Below are 22,027 nucleotides of genomic sequence, written 5' to 3'. Positions count from 1 at the left end.
GAAGTTTGTTAGAAATTGGTGTTTCTCATTGGAAATTCTAACGTATAACAAAGAAAAGGATCTGACAGTGATAGCCTAAGTATTAATTAACCATATGAGGCTTGCAGGTTGACTCATTTTAATTGACATGTTGGGAATCCCAGGCCTTTGTGAAAATAAATAAAGTGTGTCATAAATGCATATATTTTTATTTATACATAGATGTCTTAAATTAATTTTGTTTTGTGTTATTTTTTAAGCTAAGAGCAGACGGCAATCAAAACCCTACAAACCTAAAAAGATAATTAAGATGGAAGGAAAGATTGTGGTGTACACAGCCTGCAATAATGGAAGTAGTTCTGTTATTTCTAAAGATGGAGAGCTATACATGTTTGGGAAAGATGCCATTTACTCTGACAGTTCAAGTAAGTTCAACTTAAATACATTTCACTTTTATACAAAGAAAGTCCAATACTAGACATTATATTGGAAAGATATGTCTAGGAAATTAACAGTTCTAGCATATTTTCTTTACTTTTTCCACATTTCTTTCAGCGACGGACCATACCTGCCTGTCCACCAAGCTGCGACACACTGTCAGTTCTCAATAAATATATACTGGATAAATGCACAAATTTTAATCGGTGTTAGCCAGCAGGATTTTAGCAAGCAATAGCTAGGCTAAATACTACTTTTAAACTATACGAGAGCCCACTCCCAAATTTTGATTCACTCTGTCAGTTGAGGCCAACTGAGGATCTAAGTATTACCACATTAAGGCAACTCACATATCGCTTGAGTAGAGTTCAACTTAATAATTAATTGCTAGAAATATTCAACACGTCATTTCCCCAGCATGAGACCATCACTTAAACTTCCAATCAGAAATTTTATTCTATTTTCCTTTTTACGAAGAAGTTCACAGGCTTTACATATTCACCTCATATAAAATCCTGCCAAGTGGGCTGTCACAATCATACTCATTTCTTAAGGGCTAGAAAGAAAATCTAGCAACCAAATATGACAAATTTTTGCAATTAGAGTTTATAAATATAAAACTCTCTATTTGGCTAGTCCCACCCCACATATCCATTCATTACAGTAACTTTTGGTTTTTCAGTTACTCAGTCACATGGCAAGTAATTCTTAAGACTCTACATGTACAAGACAACTGTGCTGGGAACTGGGGATATAAAAGTAAATATAGGAGAGAGAGAATCCTTCCATAACTATCTAAATAGGGAGATAAGTAACTCATCAATGATAAATCAGTTACATTACCAAAATCATTTCCCCAGGGTACTACCAAGAACATGTCATGTGAGCATCTAAATGAGTGTAGGGAAAGCTTTCCAAAGTAGTAGCTAAGGTAGAGCTGCACTGGCCAAGCTCCATGATTAGCCCTGCCTAAAACTACTGGCACTGTTCCCAGCAATAAGACAGGAAAGATTCACAAAATGTTGTATTTGTTTTGAGGGTCTGAGAGACAGTTGGGTATTATGCAACTTAAATATTAGATAAGTGTGGTTTAATGGTTATGGATACGGACCTAGATCCTGGCACTGCCACTTTTTAGTTGGCTAATAGCTAACTTAAATATTTTAACTTTTCAGAGATTACTTTCACTTTTTTCATCTTCAAAAGGGAGCTAATGACAGTACCTGTTTCATATGGTTGTTGTAAGATTATAGGAGATAATGCTTATGAAATGCTAAGCACAGAGCCTAGCGCATGCAAGGGCCAAAACATGTCAGCTAGTACTATTAGTAATAATAAGTAATATTGCTAAATATACATATCTTTTTCAAGTATACTAAATACTAAAAATGGAAATTTTTGAGCTAAAAAGACCTAAGTAATATAGGGTGGAAGAGAAAGTCACCTTAGGAAAGTAGTATCTTAGAAAATAATAACATAATATTATAATAATAATAACAGCTTTCCGAAAGTGTGATATAAGAATTATGGTTTTTGTAATTTAAATAAAACAAATACTTAAGTTTTTAACTCTTTAGTATATAGTGGAAATACTCAACAATCTGATTTTTACCGTTGATTACTTGATAAGGTTAAAAATGCTTTAGTCAATTTAAAATTGATGCAAAAAATACTAAGCTTATATGGGTTGCATTTGGATATGGCACATACAATGAAAGTTATATGTGAATAAGTGAGGTTTAGGAGCTGGCTAAACTAGCTAGCTATTGGATTGTGGAAGAAAGCACTGTAGGTTAAAAAGGATTGAAAAATGCTGCTTTGGATCATCTCACAGGTTTCTACAGAAACAGTGTTATTTCAGTATTCCCCAGCAAGTATTTTATTTTGTTTTGCTGAGGCAAGTCAAAGCAGGTTAAGTACATGATTTATAAGCTCCTTTGTTCTTGGACCAGGAAAGCTTCAGAACTAGTGACCCTTCTGAGGGTTGTTGAGAAGTGTTGACATTTAGAGGAAACATTCAGGAGAAGCATTTGTCTGAAGTCTGGATGATAATGTGTTAAGATTTTGAAACTTCCTTACAAACCTACAAAATTAATTTGCTGATACCTGGCCAGTCTTTTGGCCATGTATTTCTCATTTTTGTGGGTTATTTTATCCCAGAAATAAAAAATTCTGTATTGAGGTGGTCCTTTTACAATACTGATGATTTACTAGACTCAGAAAGGTTTTATTGTTGTTTCTTACCAAATTTGTATCTTTCCTACAGGTTTGGTAACAGATTTGAAGGGTCATTTTGTAATTCAGGTAGCTATGGGCAAAGCCCATACTTGTGTTTTAATGAAGAATGGAGAAGTTTGGACATTTGGTGTAAATAATAAAGGACAGTGTGGACGAGACACTGGTGCCATGAACCAGGGGGGGAAAGGTAGGTGTTGGACATGTGGATATTAACTTTGTGCCCTCTTTTCATTAGGTTTTCAGAACAGTGTGGTAAAGAATCTTACTCTTCGAAACAAGTGGCTCTTTAATTTCATACTTATAAATTAGGAAAACCACTGAATTTCTTATTTATTTGGTATTATATCACTGAAACAATCGAGTATACTTTAGACTTTTAATTTTTGAGCAAATGAACTTGAATGTTTTTCTTTCTTTTTAAGTTTGTTTGTTTGTCTCTTTATATATGTGTATGTATGTAATACAAGTAATCTCTGCACCCAACATGGGGCTTGTGCTCATGACCCTGAGATCAAGAGTCATATGCTCTTCCAACTGAGCCAGCCAGGCTCCCCTATTTTTCTTAATTTTATATAAAATGTAATAGCACCTCTTTGATTTAGCATTTTGGGTGACTATTCTAGAAAAGCGCATTTTTCAAACTCTTCATTATTAGTTTCTTTTATACCACACATTTTTAGTTTAGTTGTTTTTTTTTTTAAGTTTACTTATTTTGAGAGAGAAAGCATGGAAAGGGCAGAGAGAGGGAGAGGGAGAATCTCAAGCAGGCTCCATCAGCAGAGCCTGATGCAGGGCTCAAACCCAAGCAGGGCTATATCATTACCTGAGCCAAAATCAAGAGTTGGACTCTCAACCCTGAGCCACCCAGGCATCCCTACACATTTTCAGTTTTAGCCATATTTGGCAGCAGTCTATCTGGCAAATATCATCTTCCTATTTAAGAGCACATGCTACCTGCAATTTAATCAGTTCCTGACAACTGAAAATGATCTTAAGAATATTTGACCCTTTACCAAGAGCTGAATTGTAGATGCACCTTATTCACCATATGCTTTTCCCTAACACAAAGGGTATTGACAGGAAGAAGAGTTTATCCTTTGTCATGCTTGTAGTTTTTTGGTGTTGGTAATGGTTTATGTCTACTTCATTCTTGCTCTCAATGTTTACTTCCAGCTGCTATCAGTGCTATCCTGTACCCTTCATTCCAATTGCTGGTTTTCTGTTTTTAATTTGGTGTGGGCTGAAGAATAGGAAATAAATACATATTATCAGAACCAAGTGTTGAACTGTGTTCAAAGTACAAAAGAGTTTGAGGATTAATATTTGAGGGTTAATATTTGTATGAATTAACATAAACAGGTTTGGGACCTTCTTGATAGCAGACTCATCTGAATATCAAGAGGCCACTATTTTTTTTTTTTTACCATATTCATATATGCGTGTTCTTAAAATGCTTTTGTTTTTAAAAAAAGTAAGTCTGGGGGCGCCTGGGTGGCGCAGTCGGTTAAGCGTCCGACTTCAGCCAGGTCACGCTCTCGCGGTCCGTGAGTTCGAGCCCCGCGTCGGGCTCTGGGCTGATGGCTCAGAGCCTGGAGCCTGTTTCCGATTCTGTGTCTCCCTCTCTCTCTGCCCCTCCCCCGTTCATGCTCTGTCTCTCTCTGTCCCAAAAATAAATAAAACGTTAAAAAAAAAAAATTTAAAAAAAAAAATAAAAAGAGTAAGTCTGTTAGAGCACATTGATTTTTAAAAGGAAGGAAGAACAAAAGAAAGGAATGAAATGGATTACTCCAAAATGGAAATATTTTTCTTCTTGCTGAAATACTGAACCATAGTTTTGGATAATACCTACTAGGCAGAAAGGAGAGAAACAGTTTAGTTTTCTATGTGTAATATAAATATATTTTCAGATTATGTTTTATAAAAGTTTTGAACTAAAAAAAATTATTTCCCTGTTATTCTGAAACTTTTATGAAAATTTGGCATATAATTACACCTATGTTTTAGAGTATTACTGTAAAATTTATAATAACCAAAATAAAATTGTTAAAGGCTTTTTTTACTTTGTAAAAAATCATACCTACTCTGCTAGTAAGTAATGAATTAGAAAGCAGACTAGTAGTGTAATACATAAAATGAATACAGATTATATAGTCATAGGGAACATAAAGGGTTTTTATGTATCTTTTTTTAAAAGAAAGGAAAAGTACAGAAAATAAGATTATAATATGAAAAAATTGTGTATCTAGCACCATGCCTTATTTTTCAGTAAGAAAGTTATAGATAAGTGTCCTGTATTCTCCTTCCAAGATTTATTATTATACTCCCTCTTTCTCCAGACCAACCACAATCATAACTTTGATCCTGTCATATTTCTGTACTTTTACTTGTTCTTATATATTTTACATGTAAAATGTGTTACATACTCATGTTTTATATGTAAGATACTTTTATAAGTATATTTTTCTGCAAATTAGGAGGTTTATTTATTTAGTCTCACCATTGTGTACTCTGTCCATGTTGGTACATATACATCTAAATGATTCATGTTAAGTGCTGTGTAATAAACCATACCACTAACATGCCACAGTTTATCCATTCTCCTGCTGATAGATGTGTTTATTTCTAATTTTTCATTCTTATCAATAATTTCAAAACCTCTTTTATTCATGTCTCCTAGCAAACATCTGAGATTTCTCAAGTGTAATTTCTGGTGTTGTAGATTTCAGCTTTGCTAGATTTTTCTTAAAAGAGGTTGTATCAATTTATACTGTGATTTTCCACATCACTCCTAGAGGTAGTATTAACATTCTGATTTTTGTCAGTTTGATGACTATGACATTGTATTTCATTAATTTTTTTTTATTTGTTATATTGAAGTAAAACATACATGCATCAAAATACACATAAGTGAGGATCTTGATGAATTATCACAAACTGAACACATTCATGTAATCGGCACCTTAATCAAGAAATAGTATATTACCAGCACCCAAGGAATCCCGCTTTATGTTCCTCTCCAGTCACCATCTACCTCTCTAGATAACGGCTTAATTTAGTTTTGCATACTTTTGTATTTTATATAAATAGAATTATGTCACATGAACTTTTGTGTCTAGTTTCTTTTCACTCAACTTTGTTTATGAGATTCATTTATATTGTTACAAGCATTTATAGATTGTTCATTTTCATTGTTGTAATCAGTTGTGTGAATGTATACCACAGTTTTGGAATCTTTTTTCATATTAATGGACATTTGGGTGGTTTCTAGTTTTGGTTTTTATGAATAAGGTTTCTATGAACATTCTAGTGAATGTTGGTGAAATTTGTATGCTTTTAGGCATATAACTATGAGTGGAGTGGCTGGGTCCCTTGTTTTTCTTTTTTTTTTTAATTTGCTTTTCCTGATTGTTAGTAGTGTTAGACCATCTCTTCAAACTTCTCATTTTACTTGCCTTCTTATTGATTTGTGGGAATTTTTTATATATTATATTGCATGTGTTGCACATATCTTTGACTAACTGGCTTAACCTTTGCATTTATTTTAGGTTTCTTTTGTTGTATATAATTTCTAAATTTTGGTGATAAGTTTTTCATTGCTTTTCTATATAAATTTTTTCTTTATATAGTCATGTTGGGGGCCTTTACTTTTAATATGAATTAGAATCAGTTTTTCTACTTGGTATTATGATTGGGATGCTTTGGATTTAGAGATTAATTTGGGGATAATAGTTATAGCATTGTTGGGATGATTAAATGAGTACGTAAACCCAAATGCAAGTAGACCCAAATGCAAGTAAGTGCTTAGTATATTTTAGCTATCATGATTATTAAAAACAGGCACTCAAGCCTTCAGAGTTGCTTTATTCTAACTCTATAAGTAGTTGTCCAGTACTTGGCTATTTAATTTCCTAGCCTGTATATAGATTAGAAGTGGCAGAGATTAAAAGAGGCTGTATATTCTACGAGTTTACTTCTTGATTAGACAGACCTATACTGAGTCTGTTACAAGTGATAAGAGAGTAAGGTTGACTAAGAATAAGAGATAAAATGAGTAAGGCATAACCTCGTCTTTGATGATCTAAGTCTAATAGGAAAAACAAACATAAAAATACTTTATTCCCATAAATTTACTCTTTTATTACAATCTCTTGTAACACTATTTGTTTCTTCATTTCTATCACAGTTGTATATTTACAGTTTTCTTGTATGGTATTTTGATAAAAAGTCTGTCTTTCTCGCTAGATTATAATAGTTCATTATCAGAGTCCTCACTGCCTAGAGCAGAGGTCTGCAAACCATAACCTGATGCTGTGTCTGCTCAGTGGCTTATTTCTGTGTGACTCTTCAAGCTAAGAATGGATTTTACATTTATAAGGAGTTATTTAAAAAAAAAAAACAAAACATGACAGAGACTTGTGTAGCCTACAAAGCCTAAATTTTTTGCAGCGTGGCCCTTTACAAAAAAGTTTGCTGACTCTCATAAAGGAACACTTGGGTCATCCGGAGTAGATGTCCGATCTTTAAAAAGTTGAACAAGGGGCCCCTGAGTGGCTCATTCGGTTTAGGGTCCGACTTCCGCTCAGGTCATGATCTCATGGTTTGTGAGTTCAAGCCCCGTGTTGGGCTCTGTGCTGACAGCTTAGAGCCTGGAGCCTGCTTCGGATTCTGTCTGCCTCTCTCTCTGCTCTTTCCCCTGCTTGCGCTCTATCTCTCTCAAAAATAAATAAACATTAAAAACAATTTTTTTACAGTTGAGTGAATTATAACACAATTCTGTAAGTTGTAATTGAGGCATAAACAGGCTTTGAGGAAATAGTGACTAACTCCCTGCAAAAAGTAGTAAGTCCTTTCATGGCAGATGACTTCCGGGCTAAGTTTTATTGAATGCTGAAGAGGAGTTTCTCTGGTAGATGAGGTAGAGCGAGGCATCTGGTAAATGAGGTAGAGAGATACAGATGGAGCAGGAATGAGCAAAGGCCCTGAGCATGTGAAAGGACATAGTATGTTTAGAAAGCAGAGGGAATTTAGGTTCAGACAGAATGTAGTTTGCATGGAAGAAATGAGGTTACAGAAAATTCAAGGGCCATGTTGTGACTAACTGTATCTTGCTGAAGAGTTTTGTTCTTTTAAAGACCGTGGAAAAACATTGGAGGTTTATAAATTGTGAAATCATAGGGTCAAGTATATGTTTTAAGAAGCTGATTACCAGTTGTGGAAGGATATTCTAGAGCGGAGGGACACATGGCTTAGAGCATAGTTGGGAGACTTTCTGTGGTCTGTTGAAGGACAGTGTTGGCAGTGAAGATGGAAAGGAGGGACTAAAATCAGCAAAAGTTAAAAGTGTGATTGGCATAAAGTAACGGCTAAGAGGGGTTCCTGCCTTCCCTCTTTTTGCAAAAAGGAAATGAGGAGAGCATTTATTTGTGGTCCCTAAATTAAATTATATTTTTGTTACTTTCTGTTTGAGCATTCTTTTGTATATTCATTTGGATTAGTGTATGTGATGTGTGTTTTTTAAGACATGAGAATAATCTACATAAAGGTTACAAATTGATCTGTCATGTAGGGTTTGGCGTTGAAAATATGGCAACAGCAATGGATGAAGACCTGGAAGAAGAACTAGATGAGAAAGATGAGAAGTCCATGATGTGCCCTCCAGGCATGCATAAATGGAAGCTGGAACAGTGCATGGTGTGCACTGTCTGCGGAGACTGTACAGGTTATGGAGCCAGTTGTGTCAGTAGTGGGCGTCCAGACAGAGTCCCTGGAGGGTAAGAAAATGATTCATACTCAAAAAGTAAACTATGAGTAGAAAATGTGCAGAACACATTTCTTTTCAGAATTGTTCTGTGTTGTTTCTTGAGGGCGTATTGGCATGTACGTGTAATTCTAGTAATTGTTTTCTATTATGATAGTTTCTAATTCAGTGTCATTTACGTTGCTTTTCTTTCTTTCATTCGATTCATTTAAACCATTATTTAAAACAAGTCAAAAGTTTCTTCAAGGCTTGGGCTGTGCCTTAATTTGTATTCTTTTTCTAAGACTGCTTTAATACCATATATCTTTTCATTTTTGTTGAACATGAATGTTTTCTGGATAGAAGTATCAAATATCATGTAAAATATTCAATTAGAGACATATAATTTTCATTTAAATTAAATTTATGTTCGCAATTTTGGGTGTTCTAGGAACTGTCACTTCTTAAGTTACATTACACCCATTTGTATTTATCCCCTTATACTCTTTTTGGATCTTTTTTTCCCCCCAGAATCCTATATTATCATTATTTTAAAGTTAATATGTATGCGAATTTGGCAGAATCAGAATGCAATTTTTCCCTAGAATTTTGGGTCCTATTTTTGTTACCAATATAACATAATGGGGCATTCTTTGTAAGGAAATTAATTATGATAGATCTTTGTATTATGATAGACCTGATCTTTGTAAGATCAGATTAGTTATGATAATTAGCAGACTTCGGGAAGTGGGGGCGGGGGATCTTGTGAAGAAAAGCCCAGAGCTGGGACAGCCACCCCTGCATCTCTGACCTCCCTCTCTGATACCTCTTTAAGTAGTCAGATACTTCCTCCCACATAATGTCTGCATCTACTATGAGTGTATTTCTAGATTTGTACTTGGCCTAACATAGGAAAATAAATCACATATAACAAGCCTTTATTTTAGGCTGTTGTAATGATTATGATTTTTTAACTATAAATTTTTTTTGGCATTCTCAGCATATGTAAGAACATTTTGGCTCTCTATCAAAGAATACTGTTTCTTCTACAAAGCTATATGTTTGGCTCTGTTTGCTATATTTAAGTCTCTAATTGTTTATTTTTAATATAATTTGGATACAGAAAGAGTCTATGATTTTTTTTTAAATAGTATTGGAGTTGAAATGTGTCCTCCTGCATCTTTCCCAAGCTATTTCCATTAAAATCAAGTGTCCCCAATCTCTGAACATGAGCTGTTGATAAGTATCATAAATGAATTTCTGAATTCTCTGATCTTTCCTGAAATTAGTTATTATTCTTTATGTGCTTTTCCCCAGAGATTTACTATCAGTTTCCAATAATTTATAGACCTAAATGGACAGTACCTAACCAAATACAATAGTTTCTTTATTAATGAGGCAGAAATGAATAAATGAAATAAAATCACTATAGGACTATATGCCAGGACACTCTGCACCATTAAAAATGACTTCAAATTATTATAAAATTGTGACTGTATATCTTAGAATAAATTTAGAATGCCACATTATCTTTGAAACAGTTCCCACAGACAATTCTGTAGGGCATACTGTTTCATCAGTTTTTACTCCAATGGTTAGTGATCCTCCAAAATGTCGGTACTGCTTGCATTTTAAACCCAGGAGTTTCACAGGGCTGTGTCTTTCAAAACTGCTGCCAGGTAGATCCTTTCTCTTGTACCACCACAAATCTGGATAACCACAGGCTTAGTGAAGCCGTCTAAAGGTTTTCAGTTCCAGTCCAACAAATAACATGAAAGCTATGACTTCTACATCTATGAAATATGTGACTAAGAAGTTAGTTGTTCACTGACCCTGTAGCCAACTTCTGGGAGTGTTCTAGTCTTCCTTGTGTGGTAATCAAATGTCATACACTTAGTTCACAACTGATAAGAAAAAAGACAAAAAAGACAAAGGTAATTGGACACAGTAAGAGGAGAGAATGAGAGATGATGGCATATAAAGAAGGGAGGGAAAAGGAGACGTAATGTATGAAGCTGGCAAGCTGGGTTCACTTATTGATGGCTATCCACACATTCCTTAAGTTAGTTGATGGAGAATAGTGTTGTTTGGTAACCAACTAACTCATCCAGACCATTTAATAGTAAACTGGTGCTTTACTAATTGTGATAACTTTTAAAAATATTTGTTAATAGTGGTTTTGAAGATAGCAGAATCCATTTGTATTTTCTGTAGGAAGATACCAGTTATACCCATGAGGAGCTTAATAAACTCTTGGGTTTGTTTTTTTTTTTTTTTAACTTTATTTATTTATTTTGAGAGAGAGAGAGAAAGAGCATGTGAGAGTAGGAGAGAGGCAGAGAGAAAGGGAGAGAGCGAGAATCCCAAGCAGGCTCCATACTGTCAGCACAAAGCCTGACCTAGGGCTCGACTCACAAACCGTGAGATGATGACCTGAGCCGAAACCAAGAGTTAGACATTTAACTGGCTGAACTACCCTGGCACCCCTAAATCTTGTTTTTTGTTATTCCGTCTATTTATACCTATTCAGTTCTTTAAAATTGGCACATCCTGATCTGAAGGAGTGATTTCATTGCTGACTCAAGTAACTTTATTTCAAAAACGCAGAAAAGATGGTTCTAGAAAAGAGTTTTAAGGAAAGAGTAGAAGGATTTCAGGTACTTTTTTTCTTTTTTTAAAGGATCTGTGGTTGTGGTTCCGGAGAATCTGGCTGTGCTGTGTGTGGGTGTTGCAAGGCATGTGCAAGAGAGTTGGATGGTCAGGAGGCAAGACAAAGAGGAATTCTTGATGCTGTGAAAGAAATGATACCTTTAGATCTTCTGTTAGGTAATTTGATGGATTGTGCTATACATCTTGTCCTATATCTTGTACTATACATCAGTTTAGTAATTAATTTATATTAGTATATGTTAAAAAATTAATAGTTAACTATTCAGTACTGCTTGTATGGTAACTGACAATACGTCATTAATTAAAGGATAAGGTTCTTTTCCTCTTTTTTGCTAAGATTCTTCGAGTAAAAATAATTTGTGTTTTCATTGGTGTTTTGTTAGCTTTTACTTTCTTGAATTTCGCATAGTTCTCTCATAATTATTATTGTATCTGTCTATATGTGTTTTTTTGTTTTGTTTTGTTTTTGTTTGGTAAATCATCTAGCTGTCCCAGTGCCTGGGGTTAACATTGAAGAACACCTTCAGTTACGACAAGAAGAAAAAAGACAGCGTGTAATCAGGAGACACAGATTAGAGGAAGGAAGAGGTAAGATGGAGCTGCATCAATTTTCTTACCCTATCCTGAGACCACTGAAAAGTTTATAGTAACTCATGAAAATAGTACAAAAAATATTCAGGGTATTTAAAGTTGTGCTAATCAATAGAGCATTTATAGAGTAAGACAACCATATTAAGAATTGTGCCATCTGTCTTTAGCAATGGCAACTTTAAAAAAAATATATGAACTTTAAAAACAGATGTTTTACCCAGAGTTTGGACTCATGGTTGTTATTTAACCATGAACAACAAATTAACTTAATAATAGTATTTTAGTTTCTGTTTTCTTAGTTGTCTATGATCATTATCATTTGAGCATGTTCCCAACATTCTTCTTTCAATCCAGTGCATCATTATGCTTATGTATGTCTTTTTTGAAAAAATCTTTTCTAGTTATGAACAAGAAGGGTAAATTGGAGAGTTTGCAGGTTTTAATTGGAAAGATAGATCTATTGTTTCTCTTTTCCTCATTGTTTATGACCAGTTCGCAGCCTGAAAATACATTTCACTGCGGTTATAATAGATATTTTAGTATACATTCAACAAGCAGAGATAAATATAAATATCACTAGAGCTGTTGTTGCTCAGTAGAATCTTTTCTTTGTAGGATTGAGACAGATGGTTACAGAGATCTGTGATTTTATTCCTCTGCTGGACAAAATCTTGACTGGAAATATTTACTGATATTGTGTATTTTAAATGCTTATTAGAAATGACATGATTTGATACATGAGATAAAACCAATTATCCATTTAACCGCCATTACAGATTTTTTTTCTAGGCACTTTTTTTTAATGTAAAATGGAGAAAGTCATAAAATATATATATATATATATAGCACACATGTATAAATTTTATTTTTATTAAACTTAAGTTGTAAAACATACTTGGAACTTGAAGATTGTTCATTATATCTGATCTGATAAACAAGATTAGTTGACACAGGAATATTTGCTGTTTGGCCGTGTTTATATAAAATCATTACTTTCAAAGCAATTTATGTTAATGAGAATGTATATACTGGCATTATTTACAGTATATAAATATTTGGGAAATTACATATTAAATGTTTTATAGAAAATAGGGTAAAATTTAAGTTGTAGGTCTTTATGACATAGTAATTGAGTGCTAATTTCTTTTATGTTAGTTATATGGTTTGTTTAAGGATAATTATCAATGCATCTTTTTACAACCTGCTTTGTGTTTTTTGGGAAATATTAGCTTGAATCCATATGACTTGACCTACAAAAACCAGCAATTTCCTTTGTATCAACCAAAGTATAGCAAATTAACACAAAAGTATTGTGATAATTTTCTCCTTCTGTAAAACTGTTTTTCTCTAGCTAGTGTATCTCTGCATAATAGAAGTAAAAGAACACTGATTATGCATTAGTTCAACAAAATTTTGTGATTGCAGAATGTTCTTTTGCCATTTATTTATTTTTTAAAGTTTATTATTTATTTTGAGAGAGAGAAAGAAAGAGAGCACCAGCAGGGGAGAGGCAGAGAGAGAGAGAGTGTGAGAGAGAATCCCAAGCAGGCTCTGCACTATCATCTCGGAGCCCGACATGGGGCTCAAACTCACAATCCCAGAGATCATGACCTGAGCCGAAATCAAGAGTTAGACACTTAACCAACTGAGCCACCCAGGTGCCCCCTGCCGTTTATTTTAAGATGTGTCATAGACCTTAAAAACATAAATTCTAATCTTTTAAAGGTTTAAAAACTCCATTATTTAGATATTTACAGGAATTATATTACTGTGTTTGATTTTACAAACACAGATTTATGTTATAGGCAGTTCATGTATCTTTTCTGACAATTCCATTTCATCTGCAGTCCTCAGTATATAGAAAGACTTCTTCAGATTATTGGTGCACAAAAAGTTTGTTTTTATTTTTTGGATGAGCTCTTTTCTTACACATACGATCTTTTATTTCTGTTAAAATGCAATATATAGTAAATATCTTTTCTTGATGGCTTAGGATCTTCATTATGGACCTTAATTATGGCATTCATTGCCTTACATGCTACTGAAATTTGTGCATATTCATGTCCTTGCTTTGCACAGTCACCATGGTTACTATGGAATCATGCAGTGAGGATATAGTTACAATCCACATGTGTTTCATTTAACACAGTACAGTGCAGAGAGAAGCATGCTTAGAAATTTTATTTTGTAAAAACACTTTTAAATAAGAATTTCAACTTTGTACCCCCTTTTTAAAAGTCAAACTTCAGGGGAACTTGAGTGGCTTAGTCAGTTGAGTGTCCAGCTCTTGATTTCAGCTCAGGTCATGATCTCATGGTCGTGAGATGGAGTCCTGCATGGGGCTCTGCGCTGAGCGTGGAGTCTGCTTAAGATTCTCTCCCTCTCTCTCTCTCCCCTCCCCTGCACCCGTGGTCTCTCTGTCTCTCAAAAAGTAAAAATGAAAAGTCAAACTTCAGTTTCATATTCAATGATTTTAGAAAATTCATATACCATATTAAATAATTTAAAACCAGTATGTTGATATGATACTTTTATATTATCTTTATATTCTTTCCCAGCATATCATTATAAGAAATTTTATAGGAAAGACAAATTTTTATAAGAAAACAAAATATACACAGAAATATACCCACACTTGCATAGGAAAAAAGTTAGAAAGGTAAATACCAAAATGTTAGTAGTGTTTTAGTTCCTGAAAAGTAAGTTTACAGGTGATTTTGTATTTTGTTCTTTACAGTGTTTTTTAAATAATCTAAGAGTTATGTTTTAAAACTTAGGCCATTGTTTCTTAAAAAAATAATAAAGACTAATTCTAAGTCATTTAAACGTTACCTTTGCTTTTTAAAAAATATTTTTATTTTAATTGGATAGAGCAATCCCTTTCAGGTACTGTGCTGTTTTCATTATGTTAGGGCAGTGGTTCTCAAAGTGGTCTCAAAGGGACCAGCATCACTGGGCACTTATTACAATTGCCTGTTCTCAAACCCACGTCAGACCTACTGAATCAGAAATTCAGGGAGCAGAGCCCAGCAAACTGTTTGAACAAGCTTACCAGGTAATTCTGTGTGTGCTAAAGTGTGAGAACTGCTCCAGGGACCTTCTACATCAGAATACCTGGGCCTGGGTCACAATTTCTGCATTCTGCTTAAGGAGCTACAGAGAATAGTTTGTCTTGTTTTGTCTTCACAAGGAGGAGGAATGCCAAATAAATTTTTAGTGTTCCAACTGCCACACATACCTGTGGGGTTTTTTTCCTTAGCCTTTGCTTAGTACTTTTTAGATACTAACAGTTTAGTGATGTTAGTAATTATACTCATTAGTAATTGTCTTTTACTTGTGTTGAAATTTCAGAACTTCAGGATTAGATTATAATGAATTATTTTACTTGATTCATCTGTCCCATCCTATTTATCAAGTTTGTGTTATTTCAAAGTTGATCAGAATTTTAGAACCTAGTTCTTACATTAAAACTTGGCTCAGGGGCGCCTGGTTGGCTCAGTCGGTTAAGCATCCGACTTCAGCTCAGGTCATGATCTCGCGGGTTCGTGAGTTCAGGCCCCATGTCAGGCTCTGTGCTGACAGCTTGGAGCCTGAAGCCTGCTTCGGATTCTGTGTCTCCCTCTCTCTTTGCCCCTCCCCCACTCAGGCTCTGTCTCTGTCTCAGAAATAAATAAACACTAAAAAAAAAAAAACTAAAACTAAAACAAAAAAACTTGGCTCAGACTCAGGCCTATTGATGTAATTTAGCTGCTGTTTATAACATAGTTTTCTATAATGGAATATGCTATTGAAATCTGAAAGAGCAGCGTTATTACTGCATTTTTATTATTTTAGAACTTTGTCTTTATATTTTTTATATTATTCTTTTAGATGATATTTTTCTTAAATGTATTATTCTTAGGTACCAGTATATTCATTTGCTTTTGTTTCAGTGACATTTGTGACAATTTTTAAAGCTTTTTAGTTTATATAGGGTTGATTGATAATTTAAATTTTCTGAGTCTTATTTTAACTTTATAGGTGAGATGCTCGTCCATGGAATTTTTAAGTAGAACTCTAATTCATCAGAAGAACTACTGGGTGGTTGTGTCAGTGATCTTATCTTTATATTCCTTCTCAGTGCTCTATTGTAGGGAAAACTAAGCTCAAATAATGTTGGATATTTTTCCTTCTTTCTTCTCCCCTAAATGTCATCAAACTTTCAAAATTGTGAGCTGTAGATGGGGTGAGCTTATGTCCTGGCTTGCCTGGCAGTCCCATTTTGTGCTGACTGTCCAGGCCCTCTTAACTCTCAGTAGAGTTTCACTTTGATAACAGGTTATGTGGTTAGCAAGGCTGTATAGCATGGCAGTTCAGAGTATACATTCTGATGTTAGGCTTTGGTTCAGATCCTGGCTTCTTAAGTTTTGCTGGGGATAGATAACCCTGGAGTTTAATCACTCTGAACCTTCACTTCCTTACCTTTAAAATGAGGGTGACAACTGTACATATCTGAGTAGGGATGTTAATGAAGATTAAATGATATACATGAAAATACCTTACATAGACTAAGCCCAAAGTAAGTGGGCTTTGATAATGATGATAATGGTAATGATAATGATGATGCTAGTGGAGTTGGGCTATTTAGTGGACTTGTATTTTCTTTGGATTTGATTCTTTTTGCCCTGGCCTTGACTTGGTTGCTTTTCTCACGACATTGGGATGCTAATCACAAAACTTTGGTTATTATTAACAAAACCCCCACAACTTCTGTAGAATAAAACAGATTCCATTTTGATAAGGAAGAAAAATTAGTTTGTTATAGTTACAAGTTGGAATGTAAAAACAAATCTATTATAGTTAGTCTAATTTCAGAGTAATTGAGTTGGGGTTGCTATTGATTTTTAAGCCCCTGAAACTATTAAGTTTTCTTGATTTGACATATTAAATCCAATATTAGCTGATCTTTCAATGTTATATGAAAGTCCCTTTTTAAATTAAAATGTATAAAGCCTCTCTCTTTACTCCTTTTTTCTGTTCCCTACCCCCATTTCCCCCCACATCTATGAACCTTTGTAGTAGTACTACTACTACTTTTATTAGGTGTCAGCTTATGCATAATTTTCTTGTACCCTGAAACTCCCTGCATGCCCATCCTTAAGGTTTGCTGGCTACCCCCTTCAGTGTGCTTAATTTTGTCATAGCACACGGTCATAATTTCTTCTTGAGCTGAGCATAAACTCTTACCTGCTTAAAGCAGAGATAGTATCTTGTTTTTCCAAGAGTTCCCAGGACTTAGTGTGGTGAATGAAATTGTTCAGTACTAGTCTGTCTTTGTTGACTAATTGAAAACATTTCAGGGAGTTCTCATCACCTTTACAATAAAGTTTCATGGTAGAAAAAGACTTTAATTATTATATGTATCTCCAAACTCATTTCCCACCATTTTCTGCTTCATAACTCTATATTCCATCCATTTCAGCTAGATGTGTTTTTAATGACTGTACAATATTGTTTAATCTCTGAATGCTTTTACAAATCCTGTTTCTTTTGCCTGAAATGTCCTCTCTTCCTTCCCTCTTGGCAAACTTTTTCTCATTCTTTCATCCAGGTTGAGTGATCACTTTTCATCCTTCAGGATGTGTATGGATTTCCTTTATCAAACATATTCTTCGTTTTTATTTCTTTCTTCCCTAATGGACTGAATTCTGAGATCTCTTTGTCATGATATTCATGATACATGATACCTGGTATCTATTACATTCAAGATTAAAAAATGGCAAATAAGTGAATGACTGAACTATGGTTATACAAAAAATTATTTTAGTCCATGGGACATAAGAGTATTTTAGAACCTGGTAGTCTGGTATTATAAACAGTGATTTAAATTGAGCTCAAATGGTATACTTTCTGGTGTGATTGCCCGTGAGCCTTCTAAATTTTTATATGAAAAGATTCTAAAAAGATTGAATTTAGTGAGAAGCTCAAAAACTATGAATATTATGGATGTAATATTTTTATGGGAAGACAAATATCCCAAGCAAATCATAGAATTCAAAAAAAGGTAATATAACTTAATATTACTGTTATTTTGATATTTATAATTCATTTCGGTAGTTGGAAAGTGTGTTAATGCTTTTTAGAGTGATTTATATTCTTTGCTTTAGTAAATTAATTGAAAATGAATGCTTGTTGAAGAAATAAGACATTTTGTTCACATTTGTATAATCTTAGCTTGAAAATAATTGCTACTGCATTACTAGAAAATAATATTTAATTTTTCTATTAACTTTAAATTAGCATATTTCTACCTATAGTGATCATAGAATATGTTATTCTTGGTTTTTCATAGAATTGGTGCTGCTTGCATTTTTATCTGTATCTTGAGACATAATTAAAATTTATTTTTCCTACCCATTTTTTAATATTTGATGAAGGGTGCTTTGGTGTCGAATTTTATAATAGGGCAATAGTTTTATATTGTTCCGTTGCTAGAAAAAATAATTATAGCTGAAGAGATACAGAGAATCAAGAAAAAACTGGCTTTAATTAAAAACATGCAGTGCTTATATACTGTCAGTTCCTTTTTCATATACTGGTAACTTCTTAATGGTCAAATGTAGAGTATTTTGGAATTTGCAGGCATTTTTGATGTTGCTCAAACTCAAAGAATGTGTAGTTCTATAAGAACTAAAATTTTAAGATATAATTTAAAGTTTTCCATTCTTTTCAAGCTAAATGATAATAAGGAAAAACAAATTTTAAATTTTATTAAAATTAATTTTGCTATTGGTTATTTTCTTGGATATAAGTGGAAATAACTATAATCTGTATGAATGTGCATTTGTATATGTGTATTTGTGTACATAGTGGAACTTCAGAAAGAAATTACTTTATCAGAGAATTGTTAGTGTTCCAAAATGTTACTTGGGTTAGCTTCCCCTCTTCAGCATCAATATGAAGCTCAGCTTATCCTTGTTTCTGATTTTGTGTATGTGGTTAAAAGAAGTCACATATAGTTAGATTTATTCTTTTTAGAAGATTATATATATCTTCTATAATGCTGACTTCATAAAGTAGTGATTTTATACACACACACGCACACACACACGCACACACACACGCACACACAAATGTGTGTCTGTATGTGTATATGTACATATCAGATCATACTAATTTTTGGTTTGGTTTTGTTTTTTGCTTTCTTGATTTCTTACCTCTATGACAGAATGTATTAAGTCGATAACATTTTTCTTGGTTTTGTAGGAAAACTGATGTGGATTTTAAATCTTGAAGACTGTTAAAATTTAATCTTTTAAAAATTAGTTGGTTTTGTATTTTAATTGGAGAAATGTTTGTTTCCAATGAATGTTTGGTTTACTAAGTTTGAATATATATGATATTAAAAGTATTTATAAGATAATTTGATTTATTTTAATTGAACTTTCTGATTATATACTTGAGACTTAGGAGCTACATGATACTTTTATGAATATAAAAGATAGAAATTATACTTTATCAACTGTATTTCAGATGTTAAAACTTGTCTGTGGAATGGTGAATAGGTTATTATTGGGGGTGGAGCAAGTTAACGTGGGGGAATTGGGAGACAAGTATAATGTCTAAAACAGTAAAGAATAAATTTCCATACTTTTACTTTGAATTATTTTTGTTCATTGTAGTGTTTTCATTTTGTGAGCTTTTCTATGCACATACAAAATGTTTCTCCTCAGGCCCCCTTGTATTTGCTGGTCCTATTTTTATGAACCATCGAGAACAGGCTCTAGCCAGACTCAGATCCCATCCAGCTCAGCTAAAGCATAAACGGGACAAGCACAAAGGTATTTGGTCTTCCTTATCAATTAGGTGGGATACTTCCCCCGTTTCCTCCACTCATTTGAATTTTGTCTCTGGGAAAATGCACAAACCTAATTCTTCTACTTTGCTTCTATCATTATATAGCCTGAGGAGAAAGAACATGCTGAAAGTTGTACTGTTTGTCAATGACTGTCAATCTTATTTCTTTTTATTTGTTAACTTTAATGAAGAAGACATTTTATGGTGTATCTTTTTATTTCCCATTTCTTTTCAAATTTCATAAAGTTAAGGGAAAGTGGAAAAATAATGATTTCTTTCTATTTTTTATCCTTTATTATCTGCTCTTAGATGACTGCTATCTGACATTTTATAGCCCTTTTCTTAAAAATGCAGTGTGCTTTAGAATTAACAAAATTACTAAATTCAGTGTATAAAGTGATAGAGAGTTGACTGCTATTAAGCTTTTCCATTGTTTTAACATTAAAGTTTATATTCACAATGCACACAAAAATGGTGATACATGTAAGCAAAGAGTGAGTTATGTAGGCCTGTTCTAGTCCTTGAAAACTATCAGAAATCTAATAAACAAGTCTGTGAGTGACTAGGAATCTATTTCTGTGTAATTCTTTGAGAACTCATCATTCTGCATTAATTAGAAATATTTTTTTAAAAGCTTATTTTTGTTTAAACTACAGCTATGGGTCTTTTAAACTACAAGGTCAGGAAAGAATTTAATGCAGAGAGTTTATAAATTTATATATAAATTCTGCCTTGAATCATGGCATGTGACAAGTATAACTAATAGTTGCTGTTTTCTTAAATGCCCAAGATATACCCTGCAAAATAGAAGAGAAAGTTTTAAAAACATGCGATCCATATAGACAAATTACTCTGTTTTGTGTCTTGTTTTTTCCTTTGCTACAAAACAATTATAGACTAATTTTATTTTTAAACTTTCACATGCAATATATTATAATTCACTTTATTTACATTTGCCTCTCTTGGTTTATCAGTTTGCCACTCAAAGCAAAACCACCAAACAAAACAAACAAAACCCCTGTTGTTAGCCAAAGCACAGGTAGAGCACTATTTAAGATACATTCTACAGAAACTAAAATTGAGAATATTTTAAATCTAATGTGATTAACCATAGTAAAATTTGTGATTGTTTTATTTACTGAGTGCTCTAATAATGCCATAAATATTTACATCAATGGAACGCTATTACCATGTACTTACTATGTAAACTATCTTATTGCCAGAGTCTCTGATCTCATATTTTATACTACACCACTATTGGAATGGATTTTCTCCGTGTCTTTTTTTTTTTTAACCCCCAGTTGTTGGAAAGTGCAATTTTTCCAGCACTTTACCTGAAGTTAAATGTTCACATTTCATGAAACAGTTTAAAACTTTTTCAGCTCCATGTTGCTATCTTATGGCCAAACATCTTTATTTTGCAGAATTTGAAGATGAAATGCCAAACGAAGACTAGGGTTACAAATTCAAAACAGACTTATTACAATGTCTCATTGATTAACTATACAAATTACTCAACAGTAGTTCCATCTTAACTGCTGCAGGTTTATTTTATAACCAGACTGCATATTTGTAGCAACCTCTTCAGAAGGATCTGCTTGTAGTATTACAGTATACAGCCAGTTGTGTGTATGCATATATGTTTTTTTATCAGGTTTTATGGTTTTATAACTGAAACAGTTTCATCTCTTTACCACCAAAATGAATTTAAAGTGTAAGTAATATCAAATGGTGCTGTTTTATGTAGAGTATTGATTTACCACTGACTAATTCCTGTACACCCACAAATTCTCCCTTCTTTTGTCCCATTAGTCCTACTGTCCCTGTCATTTAATCACCTCACCATACACTGCTTTTACTCTTGCTATATAGAACCACAGTCACAGTCTTTTAATACGTATATTTTTCTCTTTTTCCTTACCCTGTTTGTCTTCCACGGAGAAATTCACTATATTAATTGCTGTGTCCTAGCTTACCTTTAAATACATTGGTGGTACAAACTATAGGATGGTAATAGGTAAAATTGCCTAGACTATGACTTTTTTATGGGCGTGTGGAGGTTAACAACTGTGGATTCATTGTTAACAGGAATGAGTTCTAAGATGGAAAGTTGGAGAGCTTCTGCCTGATTGAAAGGAATTCAGAGAAGGTTACAGAATCCATCCTGTTCCAGGGAAATTTTGATTAGAGTCAAACTAGAGTATATGAGGCTTGTTATATGTTAGTAAGTCTAACATATGATCCATAAAACAGAGTAATTTGTTTCTATATGATCATATTTCAAACAGATACCTGGATTAACATTTGTTTCAGCTCTTTAGTCCCTTACGTAGAAAAACATTGTTTTGTAGTACTCCTAGTTAGGAACATCTGAATTATTCTGGACATCAGTCTTGAAATCTGGCTTGAAGTGACCAATGTGAAAATCCGAAGGCTCACTGATAAACATCTGTGTGTATTTTACACCTGTTTTCTGTTTAGAAAGGCATGGTGTAACCCTTGTAACTTTTGAATCAGGCCTCAGTTTTAATCCCAGAT

The 22,027-nt window shown here is 33.6% G+C and overlaps 1 protein-coding gene across 17 annotated transcripts in view; it reads left to right on the top strand.

Annotated features, from left to right (window-relative positions):
* Nucleotides 1–22,027, top strand: part of MYCBP2 (MYC binding protein 2) — a 286,735-nt gene that overhangs the window by 74,944 nt on the left and 189,764 nt on the right. For 16 of the 17 annotated variants that reach the window (XM_043580959.1, XM_043580920.1, XM_043580876.1 and 13 more), the window contains exons 13-18: nt 240–404; nt 2,684–2,842; nt 8,222–8,426; nt 11,073–11,218; nt 11,549–11,650; nt 19,366–19,473. In XM_043580959.1, the coding sequence (XP_043436894.1) occupies nt 240–404; nt 2,684–2,842; nt 8,222–8,426; nt 11,073–11,218; nt 11,549–11,650; nt 19,366–19,473 (885 nt within the window). The remainder of the gene's footprint in view (nt 1–239; nt 405–2,683; nt 2,843–8,221; nt 8,427–11,072; nt 11,219–11,548; nt 11,651–19,365; nt 19,474–22,027) is intronic. The other variant, XM_043580894.1, reaches the window with a different exon arrangement.

The sequence above is a fragment of the Prionailurus bengalensis genome, chromosome A1 (genome assembly GCF_016509475.1).
Source record: "Prionailurus bengalensis isolate Pbe53 chromosome A1, Fcat_Pben_1.1_paternal_pri, whole genome shotgun sequence".
In the NCBI taxonomy this organism is placed as follows: Eukaryota; Metazoa; Chordata; class Mammalia; order Carnivora; family Felidae; genus Prionailurus; species Prionailurus bengalensis.
This window is presented reverse-complemented; position numbering and strand designations above follow the sequence as displayed.